The sequence below is a fragment of the Staurois parvus genome, unplaced genomic scaffold, assembly GCF_062004578.1.
Source record: "Staurois parvus isolate SC_StPar_1 unplaced genomic scaffold, SC_StPar_1.0 ptg000137l, whole genome shotgun sequence".
NCBI classification, from domain to species: Eukaryota; Metazoa; Chordata; class Amphibia; order Anura; family Ranidae; genus Staurois; species Staurois parvus.
Genome location: NW_028317933.1, coordinates 4,899,981 through 4,925,854, shown reverse-complemented (window position 1 = coordinate 4,925,854; position 25,874 = coordinate 4,899,981). Strand labels below are relative to the sequence as shown.

Below are 25,874 nucleotides of genomic sequence, written 5' to 3'. Positions count from 1 at the left end.
TAAATTATAATTTAATAAATAATCATAAAAAATAATATAATAATAATACATTTAATTCAATAATATAATCAAACCAAAAACACTGAAATTTGAAATATAGCGCCAAGTTCGCACATCGCTGAGCAAAGTCGCAAAATCGTTTTCAGTGTCTGATGACGAATTTCCCCCACGAATCATTATCACTCAATTCTGCAAGTGGTTCTGATTTACTATCGCTGTTCTCTAGCTGGTCTAAACCCGCTTTTGACCTAAAGGGACACTTTTTGGACGCCATGGACGTTTCTCAGTTTCCAGGCAGAGAGAACAGACAAAATGCAGGCAGGGCACAGGACAAAGCACTCGGGACAAAATGTATGTGAAATGGGTTGAAACAGCAATGTTTTACTATGAAAAATTTGTTTTGAAAAAAATGACTTTTTAAAATTTTCAAATTTCCCGCCGCCGGCGGCGCCCGTACATCCCGACGTCACAGGGACCGGAACACAGAAGCCAGATGTTGGCATCGGCCAGAGGAGATGGCCGGGGACGCTGCAGGGGACACATCGCGGGAGCGAAGGAAAAGGTAAGCTCTGTAGGGACTCCCTATGCAGTGCCGCATGGTAAGCCCGAGTGTAGCTCGGGGTTACCGCTTTTGGTACTGACATTTTACCCTGAGCTACACTCGGGAATACCGCTAGGGAGGTTAAAGACCAAAGTCTACACATTTCATGGGTTTTCCCACTTCTTCAGGATTCTTCTAGTCTTAAGGTTACTTTGGTCTCTTACATTTACATCTGCACATGGTAAAAGTGATCCAATTGGCTATACAGTCGCTCAATCACTTTTAAAGGCAGTGTGGCACCAACAACCATGCCACATTCAAAGTCACTTAAATCCCCTTTCTTCCCCATTCATCATGTCTAGTTGCCTAAATGCACTGAGTTACTGCCATGTGACTGACTGATTAGAAATTTGTGTTACCAAGCAACTGAACAGGTGTACCTAATAAAGGAAGGAGAGAGAGAGAGAGAGAGAGAGAGTTTCTAGCAAAAGAATGCAGATTTTTAAGTCCAGAGAGCCCCGGGAGCTTGCAAAACGCTATATAAAGTTTCTGAAAGTTTGAGCTTTACGCATTTCCTGCTAAAGGATACAAAACAATCAATAAAAACCTGACAGGAGTGATAACCCCCACTACTGTATAGAAAACAAAACCAAAAAAAAAAGTTTTGGCTTTGAAAAAAAAATGTTGGCTTTGGATACACTATATAATAAAGTGATCAAAAAACATAAATTTTCCTTTTAGGAGATCCTTTCTATATTTTGTTTAGATATTTGGCTTTTTTCTAACCTACTGCTGTGGACAAGTTCATTCTTTTTGCTGATGCAGTGAGATGGGGAATATGAAATACTTTACATTCGTACAGGAGGAAAAAAATATAAAACAGCAATAAGTTCTTCCCTGAGATGTTCCCGACTAATTAAGTCACCAAGCCATTGAATTAAGTTGTTTCTTCCGGAGAACAGAAAACTGCTGCAGTAGAGGATTTTCAGTTCATGTCTGCAATCTGTGAACTGTAATCAGCCAAGCCAGCAACACTGTGTGCAGTAATTCAACAGATAATGCGATGAGATATCCTGGGGGAGTGTTTCTGAACCTGCATCCATCGGTGACCTAGTTCTTGCTCTGTACAACCACTGCTCCGAAAAGATATTTCATTTATCAAAGTTTTGGGTTTTTTTCTTTTCCGTGTTGCTGAATTACGAAAAAACTCAGGGTGGGGCTTGGATGTATTGTGTCAGTTTACAGGTGGAATAGGCACCTGGGACGGACTCAACAAGGAAAGAGGTCATTTACCTCTTACTTCAGTAGGAAGTGTAATGAGAACCTGCTTAATCGCAGAACAGAATGTACAGAAACAGAGAATATGAAATACCTGATTAAAATGGATTTCCACAGCAACCCGGTTAATTGCTGGAAGACTGCCTGAAACAACTGTTGTTGTGATCCTGACTGCTTGCTGCCATTCATCGGGGAGTTTGTGGACTCACTGCATGAACCCTCCATATTGTTCTACCCAATTAGAGGCCTATTAATTGAAGTCTGCTAAAAATATTTTGTATCAGAACGGTCTGCATAACATAACCTTGAAAGAGAAGTATGGTCATTTAAAAAAAAAAAAAAAAAAAAAATCATACTCACCTAGGTGGATGTAGCACTGGCCGATGCTGCATCTGTTCCCCGCCGGGTCTAAGTGTGAGAACTCAGACATCACATGACTGCTGATCGCCGACTTCTCACAGCCGCTCTGAGCAGAGAGTGGGACTGTCAGTCACCGCTGTCTGCTGGGCTGTGGTGGGGGAGGAAGCAGCTGGCTCAGGCTCTCAGCCACTCGCTGACAGCCGGAGCAGCCACTCGCTGACAGCCAGAGCAGCTGGCTCAGGCTCTCAGCCACTCGCTGAGAGGCTGAGCCAGGTGCCGCTCCAGACTCTGGGGTGGATCCCGACTTTGAAGTTGGGATCTTCCCCAGATTGGACTGGCTGAGTGATGTCAGCCAACAGCGAGCTTCAGCCCGAAGTTGCCTGAATACAGGTCACAGGAGTGCAGAACAAACTGCACTCCTGTGATCCACAGGATAATTTGGAAAAATGGTACTTTTTGCATCCCGTGTACAAATGCATACATCAGAACGCAGAAATGCACTGGATGAAAATGTATTAACCGCTTCCTGACCGCCCTATAGCAGAAATTATTATTATTATACAGGATTTATATAGAGCCAACAGTTTGCTCAGCGCTGTACATTACAATGGGAGACAATACATAAGCCAGTACAGTAACAATACAATGAGATACACGAGGGGTTCGAGGGCCCTGCTCCTTGGAGCTTACAATCTAGGAGGGAGGGGATGGTGGCACAGGAGGAAATAGCTGTGGGGATGGAGTGGTAGGATGAGTGGAGGAGATCGGCAATTAGGTGAGGGTGGGGTAGGCTTCCCTGAAGAGATGGGTTTTCAGGGTGCCCCTAAAGGTGAGGAGGGTAGGTGACAGTCTGATGGATTGGGGTAGGGAGTTCAGAGGATGGGGGAAGCCCAGGAGAAGTCCTGGAGAGGGGCATGGGAGGAGGAGACCAGGGAACTAGAGAGTAGGAGATCTTGTGAGGAGCGGAGAGTACGTTTTGGGTGGTATATGGATATCAGGTCGGTGATGTAGTTTGGGGCAGTGTTATGAACAGCTTTGTACGTCAATGTTAGTAATTAGAATTTTATGAAATACTGCTACAAGGCGGCACGGGTGCACAAAATCACATAAATATACATGATTTTGCATTTCCGGGTAGGGGGCGCACGCGATGCGCACGCCCTACCCATGCCGCCATTCGTGGCAGCGGCTGTCAATCACAGGAACCCAGCCGGTGATTACTCATCGGCACCCTGTGATTTCCGAGGATCTGCAACGGGGAGGAGAACTGTTTTATTTACTAACAGTTCTCCTCCCTGTCAGCTCAGGCACACTGCTTTCAATGGCTGTGCACAGCACAGCCATCCAGAACAGTGTAATTACAGTGAAGCACACAGACACTGCCCCACAGTAAAACACTCCCAGCACACAGTTAACCCTTTTATCGCCCATCATGTTAACCCCTTTCTGGCCAGTGCCATTAGTACAGTGTCAGTGCTTTTTTTTTTTTTTTTTTAGCACTGACCACTGTATTGGTGACACCAAGTCAGTTCCCTCGGTGTCAGAATGTCTGCCACAGTCCCGCTATAAGTCACTGATCACCGCCAAGTAAAAATTAAAAAGAAAAAAAAATTCCAGTATATATACCACCATTTGTAGACACTATAACATTCACATAAACCTATTAATTTACACGTATTGGGATTTTTTTTTCAGCAAAGACATGTAGCAGAATACATTTTGGCCTAAATTTAGACAACATTTTTTACAGGACATGTTTAATAGCAAAAAGTCAAAAATATTGTCTCTCAAAATTGTTGGTCTTTTTTTATTTTATAGCACAAAAAGTAAAAAAACGCAGAGGCGATCAAATACCACCAAAAAGAAAGCTCAATATATGGGGAAAAAAAAAGGATGTAAATTTCCTTTGAGTGCAGCTTTGCATGACCGTGCAGTTGTCCGTTAAAGTAACGCAGCACCGAAACGCAAAAAATGACCTGGTCAGGAAGAGGGTAAATCCTCAGGAGGGCAAGTGGTATATTCTCTATTAAATATACACAGAGTTTGCACATCCTAACAATTTAACCACTTGCCCTCCAGAGGATTTACCCTCTTTCCTGACCAGGCCATTTTTTCCCTATTTCCTCCTCAGTCTCTTTCCTCCCCCCCTTTTTTTCCCCCTCACCTCTGCCTCTCTTGCACTTGCTTCTTTCTTGTCTCTACCCTCCAACGTCCCTTTCTTCTTTCTCTTGTCTTACCTAGATATTCTATAATGGTGCACCGAATTAAAAATTCTAGATTGAAACTGAAAATTCAGGATGCACTTGGCTGAAAACCAAAACCGAAATAGACAGTTTAAAAAACGATATATATTTTTATATATAGAATTATATTATATTCAACTTTTTAATTAATATAATGAATATAAATTAATATGAATTTAACAAATACAAACCAGTAACGTAAAGTAACATTTATTAAAATAAAGCAAAAATTGGACAGAAAAAAAAAAATGAAATATATATCAAACTTAAACAAACTAAGTAGAGGTGTTTTTACACTGAAGTCAATAGGGGGGGCATTTTTTTTAAATTGAAGTCAATGGGGGGGCGGTTTTTTTAAACTGAAGTCAAGGGGACGTGATTTTGCATTAAAGTCAATGGGAATGCGATTTTGCATTGAAGTCAATGGGACACCATTTTGCATTGAAGTCAATGGGATGCAATTTAGCATTGAAGTCAACGGGACGTGATTTTGCATTGAAGTCAATTATTATTATCGGTGCCTTTTTTTTTTTCTAATGGCTAAACTCTGATAGGTCTATTTTAGGTCAATGAATTTCAGAGGCTGATATATCGGTGCATTACTAATTTTAAATTTAAATTTAGGGAGTACTTCTTGTTCACTCCCAGTTATTCTGTCTTGCATTAAAGCAAAGTCCCCCCTCCCTTCCTCCCAAAAGTTAAAAGTACTGTAGCTGCTGACTTCTAATATTTGGGCCCCCGCAGTGTCCTCACCCCGAGCCGATTTTTTCAATCTGCTATCGGGTGTTGGGGGGGGGGGGGGGGGGAAGTAGAGGCAGATCAGCAGAACTTCAACTTTTGGATGGAACTCCGCTTTGATTACTCCAACATAGCAAGGGGCAACATTATTTGCAATATTTTGGCTATCGACATTGATTTATGTTACTTGCCAATGGTCTCCTGTGTGCTACCCTATGAGCACGTTGACATGCTCTATGAGTTACAATGATCATATTTGGAATGGAATGTAATCATGCAATTTTAAAGCTTGGTATGGTAGGTATTTAATTGGTGCAACCTAATCTCTTATATTTCACCAAAAATTGGGTAATATATTGTGTTTGTGTTCTCTAAAATTAACTATTTTTTCCCCCAAAAATTTGCACTTGATATATCAATGAGCAGATATTGGAACTGCTTCCAGAAAATTAATAATGTTTGGGGGGTTTTACTACTTTTCAGGCCTAAAATGATGTTTCAAAACGTGTGCAAAAAAGATTGCAACAGCAGCTGTGACCGCATAACTGTTAAAGCCTAACTCTGGGCAGATAAGAAATAAACAAAGTAATGCAGCTCTCTGATCATAAACACATAATTAAATGTATTTTGTAAATGCAAGCAGTGCAAGTACCATGGGATTTCTTTGCTGATTGGAGCAGAGCTAGTGGATGACAGGCCCATGTCTGCTCAGTTTATGCAGAGCGGAAACAGCCCACTTTGATCTATGGGTGGCAGGGTTTAAACATACTAGTTGTCCGTTTACACCTGACTGCCCTCTGATCTGATACACCTAGACAGAGAGGGACAGACCCTCTTCCATTTTTTTTTTTTTAAGCGGAGCGCATTGGATTGGAGGTACAGTGGGGCAAAAAAGTATTTAGTCAGCCACCAATTGTGCAAGTTCTCCCACTTAAAAAGATGAGAGAGGCCTGTAATTGGCATCATAGGTAGACCTCAACTATGAGAGACAAAATGAGAAAAAAAATCCAGACAATCATATTGGCTGATTTGGAAAGAATTTATTTGCAAATTATGGTGGAAAATAAGCATTTGGTCACCTACAAACAAGCAAGATTTCTGGCTCTCACAGACCTGTACCTTCTTCTTTAAGAGGCTCCTCTGTCCTGCACTCATTACCTGTATCAATGGCACCTGTTTGAACTTGTTATCAGTATAAAAGACACCAGTCCACAACCTCAAACAGTCACACTCCAAACTCCACTATGGTGAAGACCAAAGAGCTGTCGAAGGACACCAGAAACAAAATTGTAGACCTGCACCAGGCTGGGAACACTGAATCTGCAATAGGCAAGCAGCTTGGGAGCAATAATTAGAAAATGGAAGACATACAAGACCACTGATAATCTGCCTCGATCTGGGGCTCCACGCAAGATCTCACCCCGTGGGGTCAAAATGATCACAAGAACGGTGAGCAAAAATCCCAGGACCACACGGGGGGACCTAGTGAATGACCTGCAGAGAGCTGGGACCAACGTAACAAAGGCTACCATCAGTAACACACTATGCCGCCAGGGACTCAGATCCTGCAGTGACAGACGTGTCCCCCTGCTTAAGCCAGTACATGGCCGGGCCCGTCTGAAGTTTGCTAGAGAGCATTTGGATGATCCAGAAGAGGATTGGGAGAATGTCATATGGTCAGATGAAACCAAAATAGAACTGTTTGGTAGAAACACAATTCGTTGTGTTTGGAGGAGAGAGAATGCTGAGTTGCATCCAAAGAACACCATACCTACTGTGAAGCATGGGGGTGGCAACATCATGCTTTGAGGCTGTTTCTTCTCAAAGGGACCAGGACGACTGATCCATGTACAGGACAGAATGAATGGGGCCATGTATCGTGAGATTTTGAGTGCAAACCTCCTTCCATCAGCAAGGGCATTGAAGATGAAACGTGGCTGGGTCTTCCAACATGACAATGATCCCAAACATGCCGCCCGGGCAACAAAGGAGTGGCTTCGTAAGAAGCATTTCAAGGTCCTGGGGTGGCCTAGCCAGTCTCCAGATCTCAACCCCATAGAAAACCTTTGGAGAGAGTTGAAAGTCCGTGTTGCCCAGCGACAGCCCCAAAACATCACTGCTCTAGAGGAGATCTGCATGGAGGAATGGGCCAACATACCAGCAACAGTGTGTGCCAACCTTGTGAAGACTTACAGGAAACGTTTGACCTCTGTCATTGCCAACAAAGGATATATAACAAAGTATTGAGATGAACTTTTGATATTAACCAAATGCTTATTTTCCACCATAATTTGCAAATAAATTCTTTCCAAATCAGCCAATGTGATTGTCTGGATATTTTTTTTTTTCTTCTCTCATAGTTGAGGTCTACCTATGATGCCAATTACAGGCCTCTCTCATCTTTGTAAGTGGGAGAACTTGCACAATTGGTGGCTGACTAAATACTTTTTTGCCCCACTGTAGGTGGACACAAGTTTGTTTAAACCCGCCGGCCCACAGGGATACATGGACCATGCGATGAGGTTCATCTGAAAAACAGGCGGACCTGCTTGAGTCACCCGTGTAAAAGAGGCCTTAGTGCTACTGAACTGCATTAGAGAAAAATCAGTTCTCCCTCCCTGCCAGACTAGACCGTGTTGTGCGGTGTAAATCTCTGGACAGAACTGACATAAAAACAAATCCTTTGGCAGGAAAAAATAGATCCCTTATATGTATTCCATCTGTGTTTTTAGTTGTTTGCCTGGAGTTCAGCTGTAAGATAAATAACACCACCAATTTCACCATATATTTTACATTTGTGCATTTAAGTTCATTAAACATGTGAAAGCGAGAATCAGCCTTAGGGACATCAGAACATACAAGATTGCGGTTTTAAAAAGTGTTTGATTTACAATCATCTGTTTATTCATAAGAGAAAAATTGTGTGACGATTTAGTAACAAGATCCTTGCAAAGGTGTCATCAGAAAAATTGCACAGGAGCTTGATTTTCTATTCCAATGTACACATTTTTTTTTGCACCTCTGTTTTGACATTATACAGTAATCTGATTATTGCACATGATTTGCATGTGAATTTCCTATACTAGTACTGGTTGAAGCACATGAAGGATTGTATATGGTTTCCAGCTATTACACAGGACATCTAGCAACACCATAAATCAGAAGCTGAACAATAAGATGGAACAAAAGCCCACTGCACTTACCCCTCCGGCAACAATGCAGTGGGGGAGATTTACTAAAATTAAAGAGTGCAACATCTGGTGCAGCGCTGCATAGAAAGCAGCTTCCTGTTTTTATTGTCAGCTTAACCAGATCCCGCCCCCAGCCTATACCGGACTGATAGCCAGGCGGCCCTTTCGTCCCTCCGATTTTCACATCAGAGAAAGAGCACTGAACATGGAGTGGTAATGTGGTTGTAAACCCTAATGTATACCAAGTGCAGTGACTGACTTCAGGTGATACACAGAGATGAAACTAATAAAACTCCTACACAAGTTGTACCTGTTAATTTGCAGCCCTCTCCTCTCTACCGCCGTCCAAAGTGCTGAATTTATAAAGCATGTTTGAGAATTCAGAAAAAAAGTGGGTGGAGAGTTGAAGTTTTGCCCTACAGAGCCCAGTGAGCAAATCTTTGAGAGCTGATTAGAAGAAAAGACACCCCCCTTCCTCCGCACAACACACTGGAACAGAGCTGAGGCTGTCCCTCCCCTGCCATCATTTTTCTCTTGGCGTCAGGAAAACTTCTTAGAAGTGATTCATGCTGATAGCAGAGGAAGGAGGCAGCAGACAGACTGACATAGTGCTCTGGACTGAGACATGTACACACTATAGAGGGATTTACTTTCATATTTCATGTCTGAGGTTTTCAACCACTTTAAGTCTGCAGGGGGAAGGTAGCACTAGAGAGGTGGTAAGTATTGAGGCAACAACTTTTTTTTTTAAAGGCCCAGGCACTTTAAAAAAAAATATGGTTTGGAAATAGGTTTTATTTTTTTTAATATGAATACATACAGTAGCTGCATTATTCAGTATTTCTATCTACTTGGCTGCTGTTCATTTTTAAAGTGATTGTAAACATGCATGTTATAATCACCTGCTCTGTGCAATATAACTGCACAGAGCGGCCCAAATCCTCCTCTTCTAGGGTCCCCTGCCAGAGCTCCTGGCTCCTCCTTCTTAGTGTGTCACCACTATGCGTCCATAGACACGGACAGCGCCCGCTCCTTTCATTCGATTGACAGTAGCAGGAACCCATGGCTCCCGCTGCCTCAGCAAAGTCTGTGAGAGTGGGGAGAGCCGCTACAGACGGGCGCATCACTGGATCGAGTGAGGTAAGTATAAGGGGGAGTGAGAGGGCAATATTACTAGCTAAACATTTTTTACCTTAAAGCAGGGAATGTATTAAGGTAAAAAATGTTTAACGTTTAGATCCTGTTTGATGTACAATACTGTAATTTAGAACTGCAAGCACTGAAGACCCAAATTGCTCTGCAGGCCAATGCTCTTTGTGTAACTCACATTTTTTGAGCCCAGGCATGTAATTCAGAACATCATAAAAATAACTCATGTAAAATGAGAACCCCCCCCTATAAAATAACTAATCTTTGCTATTAGAACACAATAAGTTCCTTTAATAGTTGGAACTGAAAAAGCTTTCATGAATGACGTTCTTAAACATGAATTCACTTATGTGTGAATGTGTATCTGATTGCATAATGCCGACAATAAAGTTATTATTTTTATTAGTACATAATTTCCATTTCACAACTTTTTTGTCACTCACTATGTCCTCAATGACCCCTTCTGTGCGCATAATTTCATTACAGAAAGAAAATGGGGCAGCTCATGGCATGGGAAGGCCACCCTGCTGCTAGACAGTAATGTGAAGCCCATTATGGTGGACACAGAAACAGAGTAAATATCGGTTTTTCTAAAGCAAGCAATTTGGAGTAAGAGGCTAGCCACTGTTGAAATAATATGAATGTGTAATATTGGTGATGTTGTCCCTTTTGCCAGCAAGTTGAAGCAGGAGTGGTGCTTTTGGAGATAAAAACAGATTTTATAGTTATGTCAAATAATGGCAAAATATTAAAAAGAATTAATTATATTGATATTATAATAAAAATGGTCAAAATAGAAAAAAATTTGCTCAGTACCTCTTTCCAATACATGCACATTTTTCATGAATTATCCCTTTAAAAACACTGCAAGTACTGAAAAACACTTGCCGAAATTTAGTGAACACCAAACTTACTGTTTAACCGTTTCCTGCCTTGCCACTGTACATAAACAGCCGGCTGGGAGCAGCGTCGATGCGAGTGGATGTACTCGTATGTCCCCCTGCATCCATCGCTTGTGCTCGCTACCTGGAAGCGTGCAGTGCACGATCAACTTTCTGCTATGTCCAGGTGGACAAAGAGGAATACTGATCATTATAGCCAACCAGCGATCACAGTGGTAAACAATATGTAGTTTCCTGGCATCATCGTTTACTCTGTGATTAGTCAGCGAGATCACACGGTACAGGGCCAAATCACAGCAGCCCTGTACCATGTGATAGCTGTGGCCAGTCACAGGTATCACAGTATTTCTCAATGGCTGCAGGAATGCAACCAGAGACCAGAGAGAGAGTGAGAAATGACTGCTCTTACAGCAGTCATGGCAGTAAAAGCAACCACAGTGAAAAAAGAAAATATCCTGATCACCCCCCCCCCCCCCCCCCCAAGTAGTACATTGACACTATGGTGACAGTAGAAAGAATAATTTTTCTTAAATGTAAAAAATATATGTATTTTTTCCCTTCCACATTTTACAAAAACGTGGGGCAAAAAAATGAAATCTTTTAACTGGCACTTTTAACTCCTCTTGCTTTCAGCAGTGTCACACTTTGAATGACAATTGCGCGGTTATGCACCGCTGTACCCAAACTAAATTTTTATCATTTTTTTCACACCTAGAGCTTTCTTTAGGTGGTATTTATTCACCACTGGATTTTTTGTTAAATGAGCGAAAAAAGACCAAAACTGTTAAAAAATAAAACGCATTTTTCTTCGTTGCTGTCATCTTCATCTCCGAGAGGACTTCATATGACACCCACATGGATCAACAAAAGTCTTGCTTTGCCATCACGTTAAAAAATGTGGTAATTTTATCCACTGTCCTGGTGCTACATGGCCACCAAAAATGTGATAGTATGGAAATTAGATGTGTAATGGTAATGTATGCCAATAGAAAGCCTAAAGATGCACCTTGGATTTTGTGCCCCATTGTGTGGCTAGGATGTAAAAAAGTCTTACACTCGGGAGGAGAAGCAGAACGTGTTTTGAGGTTTGTTTCTAAGTATGCCTATGATGTGTGTTAGAAATATCTTATAGACAACTTTGTGTACAAAAATACATTTTAATTTTCTTTCCTGCATTTTCCAAAACTTGTGGCCAAAACATTTTCAAAAAAAACTTACTATACCTTTAGAAAAAAGCCTTGGAGTGTTTTCTATCCAAAATGCTGGAGAGTGTGATGTCAACCCACTGCCTCTTCGACTTGCCCAATCATAGAACTCGTTGCATTCACATAGAAAATTTAAACCTTTCTCTGAATGTTGCTTGTGCTATATGGCTGACCTCCCGTGCTCACGATGCAGCAGGACAGCCGCTCGACACAACACCACAAAGTAAGTGGAGATTGCTGGAGTAGCAGAGTCAACTTCTGTGATTTTCTGCTTCTAAGGGCATCAGCCATGTATGGTATATACCAGGGCTTTTTATCTCAGAAAATAGGTGCAGGAACTCCCCCCTTCTGAGTCACCCCTTGTCTCTGACCCCTACCCACCTCCAAGCACCATTCCTTGGCGCCACCCCCTACCCACCTCCCAATACCACCCCCTTGTATAGAATACAGAACCAATTATAATTTTGTGGTGATCAGTAATCTGTATGGAATTTCTTAATGATAACAAGAAAGGCAGTAAAATAGATCCCATGTAGCTAGCAACAATAGACCCCCCCCCTCCCCCGATCAACATAGATTCTCTCCAGCAATAATAGATCCCCCAGCAGCCAGCAATAATAGACCTCCCCAGCAACAGAGCCACCCCCCCCCCCCCACACACAGTGACAATAAATCCACCCCAGCAACAATAGACTCCCATCAGCCAACATCAATAAACCCCTCCTTCAACAGTAGATCCCTCCTAGTAATGATTGACCCCTCAGCAACATAAGACCCACCCCTAGCAAAAATGTATTCTGTGTGCAGAAGCCCCCCCAATCCATACCTGATCCCCCTCTGATCCAGTGACATTCTTGACAACCTCAGCTGTCTGGGGACTCTTCCTCCTCATTGGCTGAGACAGCAGCGGAAGTCCATTGGCTCCCGCTGCTGTCAATCACAGCCAGTGAGCCAATGAGGAGAAAGTGGGGGGCTTCCCCACCAGCAACAATAGACCTTCCCAGCAACAATACCCCCCCCCCAGCAACAACAGACCTTCCTAGCAACAATACCCCTCCCCCCCCATTCAGTGCTGGATGTGCCGAAATTGCGTTCCATGCCTGGAAGTCCTCTTAAAGCAACCCATAAAAACAAAGTATGGACAGAGGGGTGTACTTTTATAATGTGAGCAAACACATGACCCTCCATCCCTACCACACACACACACATACAGAAAAAATGTAAGACTATATTAAACTTACTGTCCACTTCTACGATGGAACGGACAGATCGCGAGAGTTCTTTAGCTTCTGTTGCAATGGCTGCTGTTATGCCAAGTCTAGATTTTCCCAATCTTGGTAGATGAGAGATTGTGGGGATTCGTTCACTGTTTAAGAAAAAAAACATCTTGAGCACAGTCAGAAAGCAATGTTTTAACCAAAAAGCATTTCACAAAGTAACAAGGTTTCTCTTTTAGCTTTAGCCAAACTCATTTGTAGTAAATATTAAGCTGTGTAGAGTAAGGGTGGGCAAGTCTTCCAATGGTAAAAGGTTTAGTGTATTTTGAAAAAGTATTTTTTTTAAGGTCTGAGTGTGACAACCCTAGTTGATTAGACTGTACAACAGCTGTGTCTAGCAGGCTTGATGATCATTCACCAACTCAAATCATCATTTTGGCATCACAATTTGCCACATTGTAGTTAGCAGAGAACCTGCTAATTCCCTTTTGGGTGCCACCATATAGGTTTACCAACAGCATAGAGAAAGTGAAGCCAGACTATCCGTTACACCCCCTAGCCCCTCCACCTGCGGTAATCATATGTCACGACTACCTGCATACATCAGCAGACAGAGGGGAGTGGTTTGAAAATAGAGATGAAGAATTGGTCTCTGACTTTTTGCACAAATTTGAACTTTGCATATTAGTAACCACTATTTATTCTGTTTAGGCTGCATGTTTTAGGAAACAGAAAGGTTCTCTTTAAAGAATATCTAAACCCAACATTTTATGTTCCTGATAAGAGCCTGCTGCACCATGTACTTGTATTAAAAAGTATTCTGCTCTCTTTGTATTGCTTCCTTAGTGGGAAATCCTTGGTGTTCCTGCCAGTCCCTCTGCTTTCCTATTATAAACTGACCACACTAGGCAGGAGAACACACCCTGGTCAGTTCTCTAGCTGTGTTGAGAATTCAGCCTGCTCTCCTTCAATGATCAGACTTGCCTTGACAGCCCCCCTGCACAGCCATCTACTGGGAAGATCATTGTGCTGCAGTTATGCAGCTGAGGACAAAGGGAATGTAATCATTTATTTAAAAAAAAAAGTGAAACACGTGTTTATAATTTTTTTTACTATATATATATATATATATATGCACAAATGTGTTGCATTTCACTTCTGTTTTAAACTAAATGGATTGTTTTACAAGGTAAGGTTTACAACAATGTTAATGCTGTGCCTGCAATCACACCTAAGCGTCAGGATTTTGCACATTTTTTCGGGTGCTTTATTGTGCATTTTGGGGCTTTTTTGTACAGCTTTTTCCAAGCGTTTTGGAGCTTTACCATTTTTATACTGGCTAGTAGAGAAAACCATCATCTGTTACACAATTTGCTGCTATGTGTTTCTACGTTCAGCTGCTTACAAAAAACAAAAAAAAACAATCTGCCCGAATTGAGCTACAAAAGTAGCTACAAAACTGTTTTGAGCATCACACGTTTTGGAGTGTAGATGTGAACCACCACAATAAAGAATAATTGATTTTTTTTCCACCCTGAACATTTTGCAGCTACAAAATGCTCAGGTGTGAATGGGGCGTAAAAGACACATGTAAAACAATGCAGAACGGGAAACAAAAGAGAACATCATAACAACTGTATTTATTATGTATATGTCCCCATCTTACATACTAGCATAGTATGTGATACTAGCATAGTATGTGATAAAATGTGACTGACACTGATGTTCTGAACCCTAAAGTTCGACATCAGTTTGTAGCTTCATCCTGCCCCAGTGTAGTTCTGATAGCACTTTTTCAGCCACACTTTATTTATCACCAGCCATTCTATGGAGAATTCTCTAGAGGATGCATGATTGTAAAACGCTGTATCACTCATCCTCTGGTCATACAATTTAGAGTGGTTGTAAACATGAAATATGAACAAAGCATGCCCCTTTATATTGTGTACATGTCTCTATCCAGAGCACCAAATGTCATTTCTCTCTGTTGCCTCCTTCCTCTGATATCAGCATGGGTCACTTCTGACATGTTTTCCTGACCCCAAGAGAGAAAAGGTGACAGGGGAGGGAGCTCCAACACACAGCCTGTGAGTGGCAGCCTCAGTTCTGTCCCTGTATGCTATGTGAAAGGGAGGGGGGGGGGGGTGTCCCTTCCCTCCAATCAGCTCCCTGCCCCCTGCTTTCTGAAAGTTCAGACAAGCTTTATAAATTCTGGACTTAGATTTAGAGAAGAGAACACTGAAAAAGCAAGGTACACTTTATATAGGAAGATTTGTTTAATCTCGGTGTATCACCTGAGGCCAGTCACTTCACTGGGTATAGGGAAGGGTTTACAACTGCTTTAAATTCTAAAAAGTCAAAATTCAAGCCATTTCATTCTTTCTAAAAACCCACTGGAAACCAGAACTCTTGTACTATCCATTAAAAAACGGAATATTTTTTGGGTGATGTGGATTTAAACAACTAAACTAAAAACAATGAAGGCACCATCTGTGTTCCAAAACATTTACACTTTAAAAAGAACCAGTCAGGAATGGGCATTTGCAAGCATCTAAATCTCCATCCTTGCAGGGCAAACCAACAGATTTGCTTTAATGCCCAATTTCCTGGCAGCACATTTTCCAACTGTCCTTTGCTCTCATGCAGTTCTGTTCAGCTGTTAGGACCAGGAAATGCAAGCCCATGCAAGATGCTCTAGCTGAAGCTTACAAAAAAATGAAGAATCGCTCTCTGTCCCCATTTGACAAGGAATGGGAGTAAGTCACATGCACCTTCATACCCAGAGGTAGAGGGTATGTTCTTCCCTCTTGACAGCTGATCACAGCAGTGGTGGAGCAAACGGAAAGTAAATACATGCTGCTGGGAAGAGGGGCATTAAAGTGGACCTGTTTTTTCCTGCATGGGCAATGAACAAGTTTACTTTAACCACCTGCCCTCCGGAAGATATACCCCCCTTCATGACCGGGCCATATTTTTGCTATACGACGCTGCGCTACTTTTAACTGAAAATTGCACGGTCATGCAACACAAATTAAATTTATACCATTTTTTCACACAAATAGAGCTTTCTCTTGGTGGTTTTTGATCATCACTGGGTTTTCTATTTTTTGCACTATAAATCAAAAAAAAGTGAAAAGTAAAAAAAAACTAACAATATTTTTTACTTCTTGCTATAAAACATATTCAGGTGATTGACGCCTACAGGAGCCAATGACAGCACGAGTAGGACAGCGCGCACGCCCCGTTCCTGGAAATGAACAATCACGTGTATATATATATATATATATATATATATATATATATATATATGATCACCCAGTAGCAGTAAAACAGTATAACCTTACCTGCAGGTAAACTGGAACCAGGCTGCATGTGAGGTCTGATTTCTATTATAAAAGCTAAGAGGGGGTAGGAGAACCCATACTTTTTTTATGGAAAGTTACAGTCAAAAATAATGAAATACATGAAAATAGGAGATCAAAGTACAGCTTGTGCTGTTCTAAAAGGTCCAAGCTATAGACCAACCTCTTGTTTTTCCACATTACCCATGTGAATAAAAGCTAGCCCCTGCAGAAATCTTTATGAGGATAATGTGCAAGAAAGAAATAACTAGGTCAAGGATCAAGTAAGTTCAGTGCGATTACGGGTGATATGTGCAGCTTAATATGGTTATTATAAGGCAATCATGTCACAGCACACGGAGCAGACTGGACTGAACCCAGGTCAGCCTCTCTATGGAAAGCCATTGCTCACATGCTGCTGTTACATTAAATGTTACAAAAGAAAAGAGAATACGTTTCTTTTTGATGATTACTGTAATTTACATGGTAGATTAAGGCAATGACCTTTCCTTTTAACTTTACATCAGGTTAAGCTATTAAGGCCTGAGAGGGCTGCTTGCAGCCTTTATCTGCTATTACATTTAATGGGTTTTTGCTTAATTTACTAAAATAAAAGTTAAAACTAATTTATCTAGTTTTATGGTTAGATGTGACCCATCCCATCTTCAAGTGGACTTATCGGTAACTTTACAAAGTCTGTCTGAATATATCCCTGACATGTCGTAATATGAATAAATCGTATCATTTTCCAAAATGCTCTACCTTTTATCAATAAAATCAGTCTTTGAGCAGACAACGAAGTCTTGCCATAGATGGAGCGAATTTCTTTCCAACAAGCATGGGTTGCAGAAAAGAAATTCACTTGATTCCATCAACACCGATGTGTTGGACCCATTGTGTTCTCTGGGTAGGGGGTGGGGGCAGGGGCGGACTGACCATTTGGAAACTCGGGCACTGTCCGAGGGCCCAGGGTCAGTAGGGGGCCCCATGAGATGCCCATGGTACCTTTTTCATAGGCTTTTTTGAGTTTGGGCAAGGACACAGGGGCCCCATGATCCCCTATTGCCCGGGGGCCCCATGAGTTGTCAGTCCGCCCCTGGGTGGGGGGGAGCCCCCAACAAGATCAATTGGGGACACAGCAGAGAGTCATAGGAAAATGATGTCATTATAGGGTCCCTTCTCCCCCCCACCCACCGTGCTCACTTACTAAGACTGTTGTAACACTTTTACTTTCTAGCGGAAGCAAGGCTGCCATGTGTGGGACGTTACACATACAACCAAGTACATAATGGTATCTGCATAGGTAGGGATGAACATAACTTGAGCATCTCTAAACCAGCATCATAGATAATTGCCTGGATCCATTTTTTGGCTTTGCTATTACCTGGATTTTACCTGCAGTGGTACTGGCTCTATGGTTTATCACACCCAATAAATAAAAAATATTGCTACCTCTGTATCATACTGGACAAATCACAGGGGCAGGCAGAAAGCAAGTTGAGTATGTAAGGCTATAAAGCTAAAGTCTGGGAGCTCATACAGAGGAAAGTCAGGCATTAAAAAAACAACTACACTTTTAGTGACTCTGTCCTATACAGTTGTGCTTAAACGTTTGCATCCCCTGGCAGAAATCGTGAAATTTTTATCACTGATATTGAAAATATGACTGATCATGCCAAAAAAAGTATTTTATTGATCATACAGTCAGGTCCATAAATATTGGGACATCGACACAATTCTAACAATTATGGCTCTATACACCACCACAATGGATTTAAAATGAAATAAACAAGATGTGCTTTAACTGCAGACTGTCAGCTTTAATTTGAGGGTATTTACATCCAAATCAGGTGAACGGTGTAGGAATTACAACAGTTTGCATATATGCCTCCCACTTGTTAAGGGACCAAAAGTAATGGGACAATTGGCTTCTCAGCTGTTCCATGGCCAGGTGTGTGTTATTCCCTCATTATCCCAATTACAATGAGCAGATAAAAGGTCCAGAGTTCATTTCAAGTGTGCTATTTGCATTTGGAATCTGTTGCTGTCAACTCTCAAGATGAGATCCAAAGAGCTGTCACTATCAGTGAAGCAAGCCATCATTAGGCTGAAAAAACAAAACAAACCCATCAGAGAGATAGCAAAAACATTAGGCGTGGCCAAACAACTGTTTGGAACATTCTTAAAAAGAAGGAATGCACTGGTGAGCTCAGCAACACCAAAAGACCTGGAAGACCACGGAAAACAACTGTGGTGGATGACCAAAGAATTCTTTCCCTGGTGAAGATAACACCCTTCACAACAGTTGGCCAGATCAAGAACACTCTCCAGAAGGTAGGTGTATGTGTGTCAAAGTCAACAATCAAGAGAAGACTTCACCAGAGTGAATACAGAGGGTTCACCACAAGATGGAAACCATTGGTGAGCCTCAAAAACAGGAAGGCCAGATTAGAGTTTGCCAAACGACATCTAAAAAAGCCTTCACAGTTCTGGAACAACATCCTATGGACAGATGAGACCAAGATCAACTTGTACCAGAGTGATGGGAAGAGAAGAGTATGGAGAAGGAAAGGAACTGCTCATGATCCTAAGCATACCACCTCATCAGTGAAGCATGGTGGTGGTAGTGTCATGGTGTGGGCATGTATGGCTGCCAATGGAACTGGTTCCCTTGTATTTATTGATGATGTGACTACTGACAAAAGCAGCAGGATGAATTCTGAAGTGTTTCGGGTAATATTATCTGCTCATAATGACCCAAAGCATACTGCAAAAGCAACCAAAGAGTTTTTTAAGGGAAAGAAGTGGACTGTTATGCAATGGCCAAGTCAATCACCTGACCTGAATCCGATTGAGCATGCATTTCACTTGCTGAAGACAAAACTGAAGGGAAAATGCCCCAAGAACAAGCAGGAACTGAAGACAGTTGCAGTAGAGGCCTGGCAGAGCATCACCAGGGATGAAACCCAGCGTCTGGTGATGTCTATGCGTTCCAGACTTCAGGCTGTAATTGACTGCAAAGGATTTGCAACCAAGTATTAAAAAGTGAAAGTTTGATTTATGATTATTATTCTGTCCCATTATTTTTAATCCCTGAACAAGTGGGAGGCACATATGCAAACTGTTGTAATTCCTACACCGTTCACCTGATTTGGTTGTAAATACCCTCAAATTAAAGCTGACAGTCTGCAGTTAAAGCATATCTTGTTCGTTTCATTTCAAATCCATTGTGGTGGTATATAGAGCCAAAAATGTTAGAATTGTGTCGATGTCCCAATATTTATGGACCTGACTGTATAAAGCCATTTATTATCATATAGTTGTTTGGCTCCTTTTGAAATTATAAATATAACAGAAATCACCTAAACGGCCATGATCATAAGTTTCCATCCCCTGGAATGTTTGGCCTTGGTACAGACACACAAGGTGACACATACAGGTTAAAATGGCAATTACAGGTTAATTGCTATATCTGTGGCTTTTTAAATTACAATTAGTGTCTGTGCATAGTCAATGATTTTGTTAGGTCTCACATGGATAAACTGAGCAGGCTAGCTACTGAGTTATGGTGAGCATAAAAGAACTGACAAAAGACCTGTGTAACAAGATAATGGAACTTTATAAACATGGAAAACAATATAAAAAGATATCCAAAGCCTTGCACATGCCAGTCAGTACTGTTCAATCACTTATTAAGAAATGGAAAGTTTGGATACCAAGCCAATGTCAGGTAGTCCAAGAAAGATTGCAGCAACTGCCAGAAGAATTGTTCAGGATACAAAGAAAAACCCACAGGTAACCTCAGGACAAATACAGGCTGCTCTGGAAAAAGACAGTATGGTTGTATAAATGAGTACAATACAGCAATGCCTTAACAAAAATGAGCTGCATGGTCGAGTTGCCGGTTACAATATGCCTGACAATACCTTGACACGCTTCACAGCTTCTGGTACACTGTAATCTGGAGAGACGAGACCAAAATAGAGCTTTAAGGTCACTAAACTATAAGCACTATGTTTGGAGGGGAGACAACAAGGCCTATAGTGAAAAGAATAGCATTCTCACTGTGACGTATGGTGGTGGCTTACTGATGTTTTTTTGGGGGGGGTGATTATGAGCTCTAAAGGCACGTGGAATTTTGTGAAAATTGATGGCAAGAAGAATGCAGCATGTTATCAGAAAATACTGACAGACAATTTTCAGTCTTCTACACAAAAGCTGTGCATTTCCAGCATGACAATGACCCTAAAAACAAGGCCAAGTTGACCCGCCAGTGGTTACAGCAGAAAAAGGTGAAGGTTCTGGACTGGTTATCACGGTCTCCAGAACTTGAAATCATCGAGCCACTCTGGTGAGATCTCAAACATGCTGTACATGCAAGATGACAAAAGACTTTGCATGACCTGGAGGCATTTTGCCAAGATGAATGGGCAGCTATACAACCTGCAAGAATTCAGGGCCTCATAGACAACTATTACAAAAGAATGCACACTGTTATTGATGCTAAAGAGGGCAATACACAGTATAAAGAACTAAGGGGATGATGACTTTTGAACAGGGGTCATTTAATTTGCTTACTTGTTGCCATGTTTTGTTTTAGGATTGTGCCATTCTGTTATGACCTACAGTTACATAATATGAATCCTATAAGAAATAAAAGAAATGTGTTTTGCCTGCTCACTCATGTTTTCTTTAAAAATGGTACATATTGGATATTACCAATTCTCCAAGAGGATGCAAATGTTTGAATACAACTGTAAGTATCCCCTTTGTTCTTTACAGAAAGTTATGCAAGGGGCATCTAGCTCCTGCTGCAAATGCACACCACTCAGCCCATGTATTCCTGTCGATGGAGAAGCACTACTATGGATGGCTGGAGGCATGAGCATGGACCAGTCATTTTGGTTATGTGGGTGAGCTCAGGAACAGCAGGTATCTTCTTCTTATTCCCCTGACTTTGTTTACCAAGGAAACAATTTCCACAGCAATTGCAATACTAATGCCAAATCAGCACATTAGAACAGAATGTATTAATACACAGATGCCAAATTATGCGAATTATTAATACAGAACTGTCCACTTTTTTCCCTCTGTACTTTGAGTGTAGGAGAGTCATAAAAATCTTCTGGTGTCCTTGCTGAAAACACCTTTCATCTTTTGTAATATGTTACACAATTTTGGGTGTTACCATATTTAGAGTGTAACACGTTACCAAAGAGAACCTGCCCACACTCCCACAATCCCCCACTGTGACAGCAGGTGGGGGATCCTTTTTACTCACCCGCTGTCACAATTCAAAAATAGTTCTGCCAAGTGGTGCTCCTCCCACATGTTCACTTCAGTTTCCCGTGAATGAATGAACTACAAGTTCCGTCTGCCGTTGTGGCAGACAGCTTGAAGTGCTCAATGAATTGCGAGGGTGTTGGTGAGCACTCTCAGTTAATTGAACTGTATTGTTGCTGTATTGTCTCCTGTTATATTGTAAAGCGCTGAGCAAACTGTTGGCGCGATATAAATCCTGTATAATAATAATTGACCCTTCCTGAGGTTCAGTCACTGTCTACCTGTGCAGCTCTCTAATGTGCTGCAGTGGGATACTAAATAGATGTTAATGTATGATATTTCATGTGTTGTCATATGTCACAATAAGGCAGTCTATTCATTTTGAATGGGTTGTCAATGTACCACAGTTCACAAACAAAACAGACATGTTCCTTTTTTTCAACTCATGCCCCATAATGTAGAGATGGTTCCAACCTATGCATTGTGGTATGATGCAACTCACCACCAATTGCGCATTACTGAATGCTTTGAAATGGAATGGTGAGCACTTAAGGGTTGCCTTTTAAATATAGGTTGTTTTCAAAGAACTAAACTGTAAACGTACAAGTGAAGTTTAGAGAGAGATAGATATAAAAAGGAGTATGGTAAAAATGGTGATGGAGGGAGGGGGTTACCCAGTTAAGGCCTACTCTATAGAATGACTGAAGTTAAGTATCATTCAAATTATTTAAACGCAGGTTTATTGTTTATCCATGACAAGAAAGGTTTAAATCAAAATAATAATATGATTTGGTAATGTTGAAATGTACTTAATTGATGCATTGGAACTATGAATATTATTAAATCCACTACATACTGCATTAAAGTGGTAGTTAAAACCTAACTCCTGGCAATTTTTTCCCCATGCAGTCGGGCTGTGCCCGCACTGCACAGGTCAACTGATTGTTTTTTCTAGGGGTGAGCACATTTACACTCACCTGATCGTTCAATCCTCTGGAAAACTGCATTTCCCCACTGTCCAGCGGTGGACTGCTCCTATCTGGAGCCTGCTATGGGTGTGATGATGTCAGGAACAGTCCATTTTCAAGACCGTTGGAGTTGGGGGGAGGGGTGCTGGGCTAGATTTGCGCAGGGAGGATGGAGTAAATATATCTTTGCTGTCCTCTACCCAAGAATAAAATGAGCAGTTAACCTGTGCAGTAGGTCAAATAAAAAAAAAAATCTGCTCAGAATTCAGATTTAACTCTCTGCGTGCACTTGTACTTACAGTACTTACAATCAAGCTTACCTATAGCTACAATGAATATCTCCTAAACACGCACCATTTAGGATATATTCACATCGGCAGTAGTTGATGACATCACCCACGCATGCGCAGTGATGCTCTGCATCCAGGGCCACACAGTGTGCCATGGAATGCTGAGTGCTGTGCTGCAACCGCAACTTCTGGACACACGCATGAGAACAATGTCATCGTGGCCCGGCCATTGCAAGGATTGGAGCCCTAGAACCTGAAAGAAAGACCTTGGCAGCATTGCATACTAGCACATCATAGCCTAACCCTAAAGGGAGCCCAGTTTTTTTTTTTTTTTTATATAATTGCCAATTTTACTACCACTTTAAAATACAACAAATGAAATACGTGAGAACATTTGTCACATACTCACCATAGATTTAATGTAGAACCTTGATCATCGGAGAGAACCTCGTGAATGTTCTGAAAGTATAACCACAGTATCGATTAATTTTTAACAAGTGTTTAATAAGAACCATAGTGACCAATTAGACTTAGTTTAATTTAGAATTGGAATAGGGTTTTAAAAATCGATGTTAATTAACATGGAGCTCCATCCAAAGGGGGAAGTTCTGCTTTAAGGCCTCGTCCCCCATCCCCTATTAAAATTGGGTACCCACTCCCCAAAGGTGCCAATCCTTTACAGGTATCTGATCCCACTTCCACAGCAATTGCCTAGGCGATAGAAAGCAGAAGTTGTCCTCCATTCCCGTAGTCTTCTTGGACACGAGACAGGTCCCAGAAGACTATGGAACCATTCACAAGGTGGATTGCTACTCACACATGTGCAGACTGAAGATACCGACACCAGGGAGAGAGGATGGCCATTGAACCAGCTGCAGTGAGGACATCACTGGATCGAGGGACAGGCTCTGTTTGTCTGTTTTTTAAGTCAGTAGCTACAGTTTTTGTAGCTGCTGACTTATTTTTTTAGATTTTGACTGGAGCTCTGCTTTAAAAAGTTTAGGCTATACATCACCCCACCTTTTAAATGCTTTCTCCCCACTGCACTGAATGCACTTTAACATAAATCGCAATTTAAAACCTTTTTCCCTTCATAATGTGGTGGCCTGATTGAAAACCTCTGGCTGCCATTTGTAATGTGCAGGGCCGACGTAGAGACTGAACTCCATACAGATGTGATGTCACCCACTGGAATCCCCTGCTCTAGGTGTTGTTGGAGGGGAGCAATCCCCTCCCACCAACCACACAATACACTAAGGAGACAGAGATTTTTGGTCACATGACCACAAAGAAAACCCGGGGGGGGGGGAAAGTATTTAAATTGTGATTTACAGTAAATTGTATGCAGTGTAATGGGAAAAGGTGAGAAGGCTGCATTTAAATGGTGCATATTGTATAGTCTAAACTTCTAATTTAAGATCCCTAAATATAACCAGGTGAAACATTTATCTCCTGCCCTTGCAATGGGAAGGCAGCACCTGCAGGAAATAACCAAGAATTTTGTGTCTGTGCCTTACCCCTAAACTACGATATACTAATTGCCAGAACACCTTAAACAGAAAAGGGAAGATTTGTTTTATATCTCCTACTTTTGTCAGGGCAGGTTCAAAAGAAAAGCAGAAATCAAAATTGAGCAGGTACAAAAACACAATTGAATACAGCTCAGCATCCCTTAACCACTTGAGCCCCAGAGGATTTACCCCCCTTAATGACCAGGCCTTTTTTTGCTGTTTGGCGCTGCACTAATTCAAATGATAATTGCGCGGTCATGCAATGCTGTACCCAAACAAAATTTACGTCCTTTTCTTCACACAAATGGAGCTTTCTTTTGGTGGTATTTGATCACCTGTGCGCTTTTTATTTTTGGCGCTATAAACAAAAAAACACGAAAATCTTGAAAAAAAACCATTTTTTTCTACTTTCAGCTATAAAAAATATATCGTAAACTCAAAGTTAGTCATAAATTTCAGCCAAAATGTATTCTGCTACATGTTTTTGGTAAAAAAAATCCCAATAAGTGTATATTGATTGCTTTGTGTGAACGTTATAGCGTCTACAAACTATGGTATAGATACTGTAATTTATGCCTTTTTTTGCTATACAGCGCTGCACTAATTCAAATGATAATTGCGCGGTCATGCAATGCTGTACCCAATCGAAATTTACGTCCTTTTTTTCACACAAATAGAGCTTTCTTTTGGTGGTATTTGATCACCTGTGCGCTTTTTATTTTTGGCGCTATAAACAAAAAAACACGAAAATCTTGAAAAAAAAACAATTTTTTCTACTTTCAGCTATAAAAAATATATCGTAAACTCAAAGTTAGTCATAAATTTCAGCCAAAATGTATTCTGCTACATGTTTTTGGTAAAAAAAATCCCAATAAGTGTATATTGATTGCTTTGTGTGAACGTTATAGCGTCTACAAACTATGGTATAGATACTGTAATTTATGCCTTTTTTTGCTATACAGCGCTGCACTAATTCAAATGATAATTGCGCGGTCATGCAATGCTGTACCCAATCGAAATTTACGTCCTTTTTTTCACACAAATAGAGCTTTCTTTTGGTGGTATTTGATCACCTGTGCGCTTTTTATTTTTGGCGCTATAAACAAAAAAACACGAAAATCTTGAAAAAAAAACAATTTTTTCTACTTTCAGCTATAAAAAATATATCGTAAACTCAAAGTTAGTCATAAATTTAAGCCAAAATGTATTCTGCTACATGTTTTTGGTAAAAAAAATCCCAATAAGTGTATATTGATTGCTTTGTGTGAAAGTTATAGCGTCTACAAACTATGGTATAGATAATTTGAAATTTACACAGCTTTTACTTTCTGACCGCCCATCACATCTCTTGAGGTGCTAAAATACCAGGATAGAACAAACACCCCCAAATGACCCCTTTTTGGAAAGCAAATCTCAGGGAGGGGGAGGGGGGGCCATTTTCTCCCGCTGCTTGTAAAGGCAATTCTGCAGCTAATTAACCACTAGGAATGCTTTTACATGAAAGCCCATTTCCGGCTGAAAAAAATAAAACCAGGATGATGCCTGCAGCTGCAGGCATCACCCTGGTATAACCATTCAAAGTCCAGTGATGTACCAGTACGTCACTGGTCCTTGTTGGGTGTATATGCTATGTTCTTTTTTTCTTTATGCAGCCTGT

At 41.2% G+C, this 25,874-nt stretch overlaps 1 protein-coding gene across 1 annotated transcript in view; it reads right to left on the bottom strand.

The window, feature by feature from the left end:
- Window positions 1-25,874, bottom strand: part of STXBP4 (syntaxin binding protein 4) — a 222,179-nt gene that overhangs the window by 68,364 nt on the left and 127,941 nt on the right. Inside the window, exons 14-15 of the mRNA XM_089673286.1 lie at window positions 23,116-23,165; window positions 12,849-12,973 (exon numbers count right to left, since the gene is read on the bottom strand). Of these exons, the coding sequence (XP_089529412.1) occupies window positions 12,849-12,973; window positions 23,116-23,165 (175 nt within the window). The remainder of the gene's footprint in view (window positions 1-12,848; window positions 12,974-23,115; window positions 23,166-25,874) is intronic.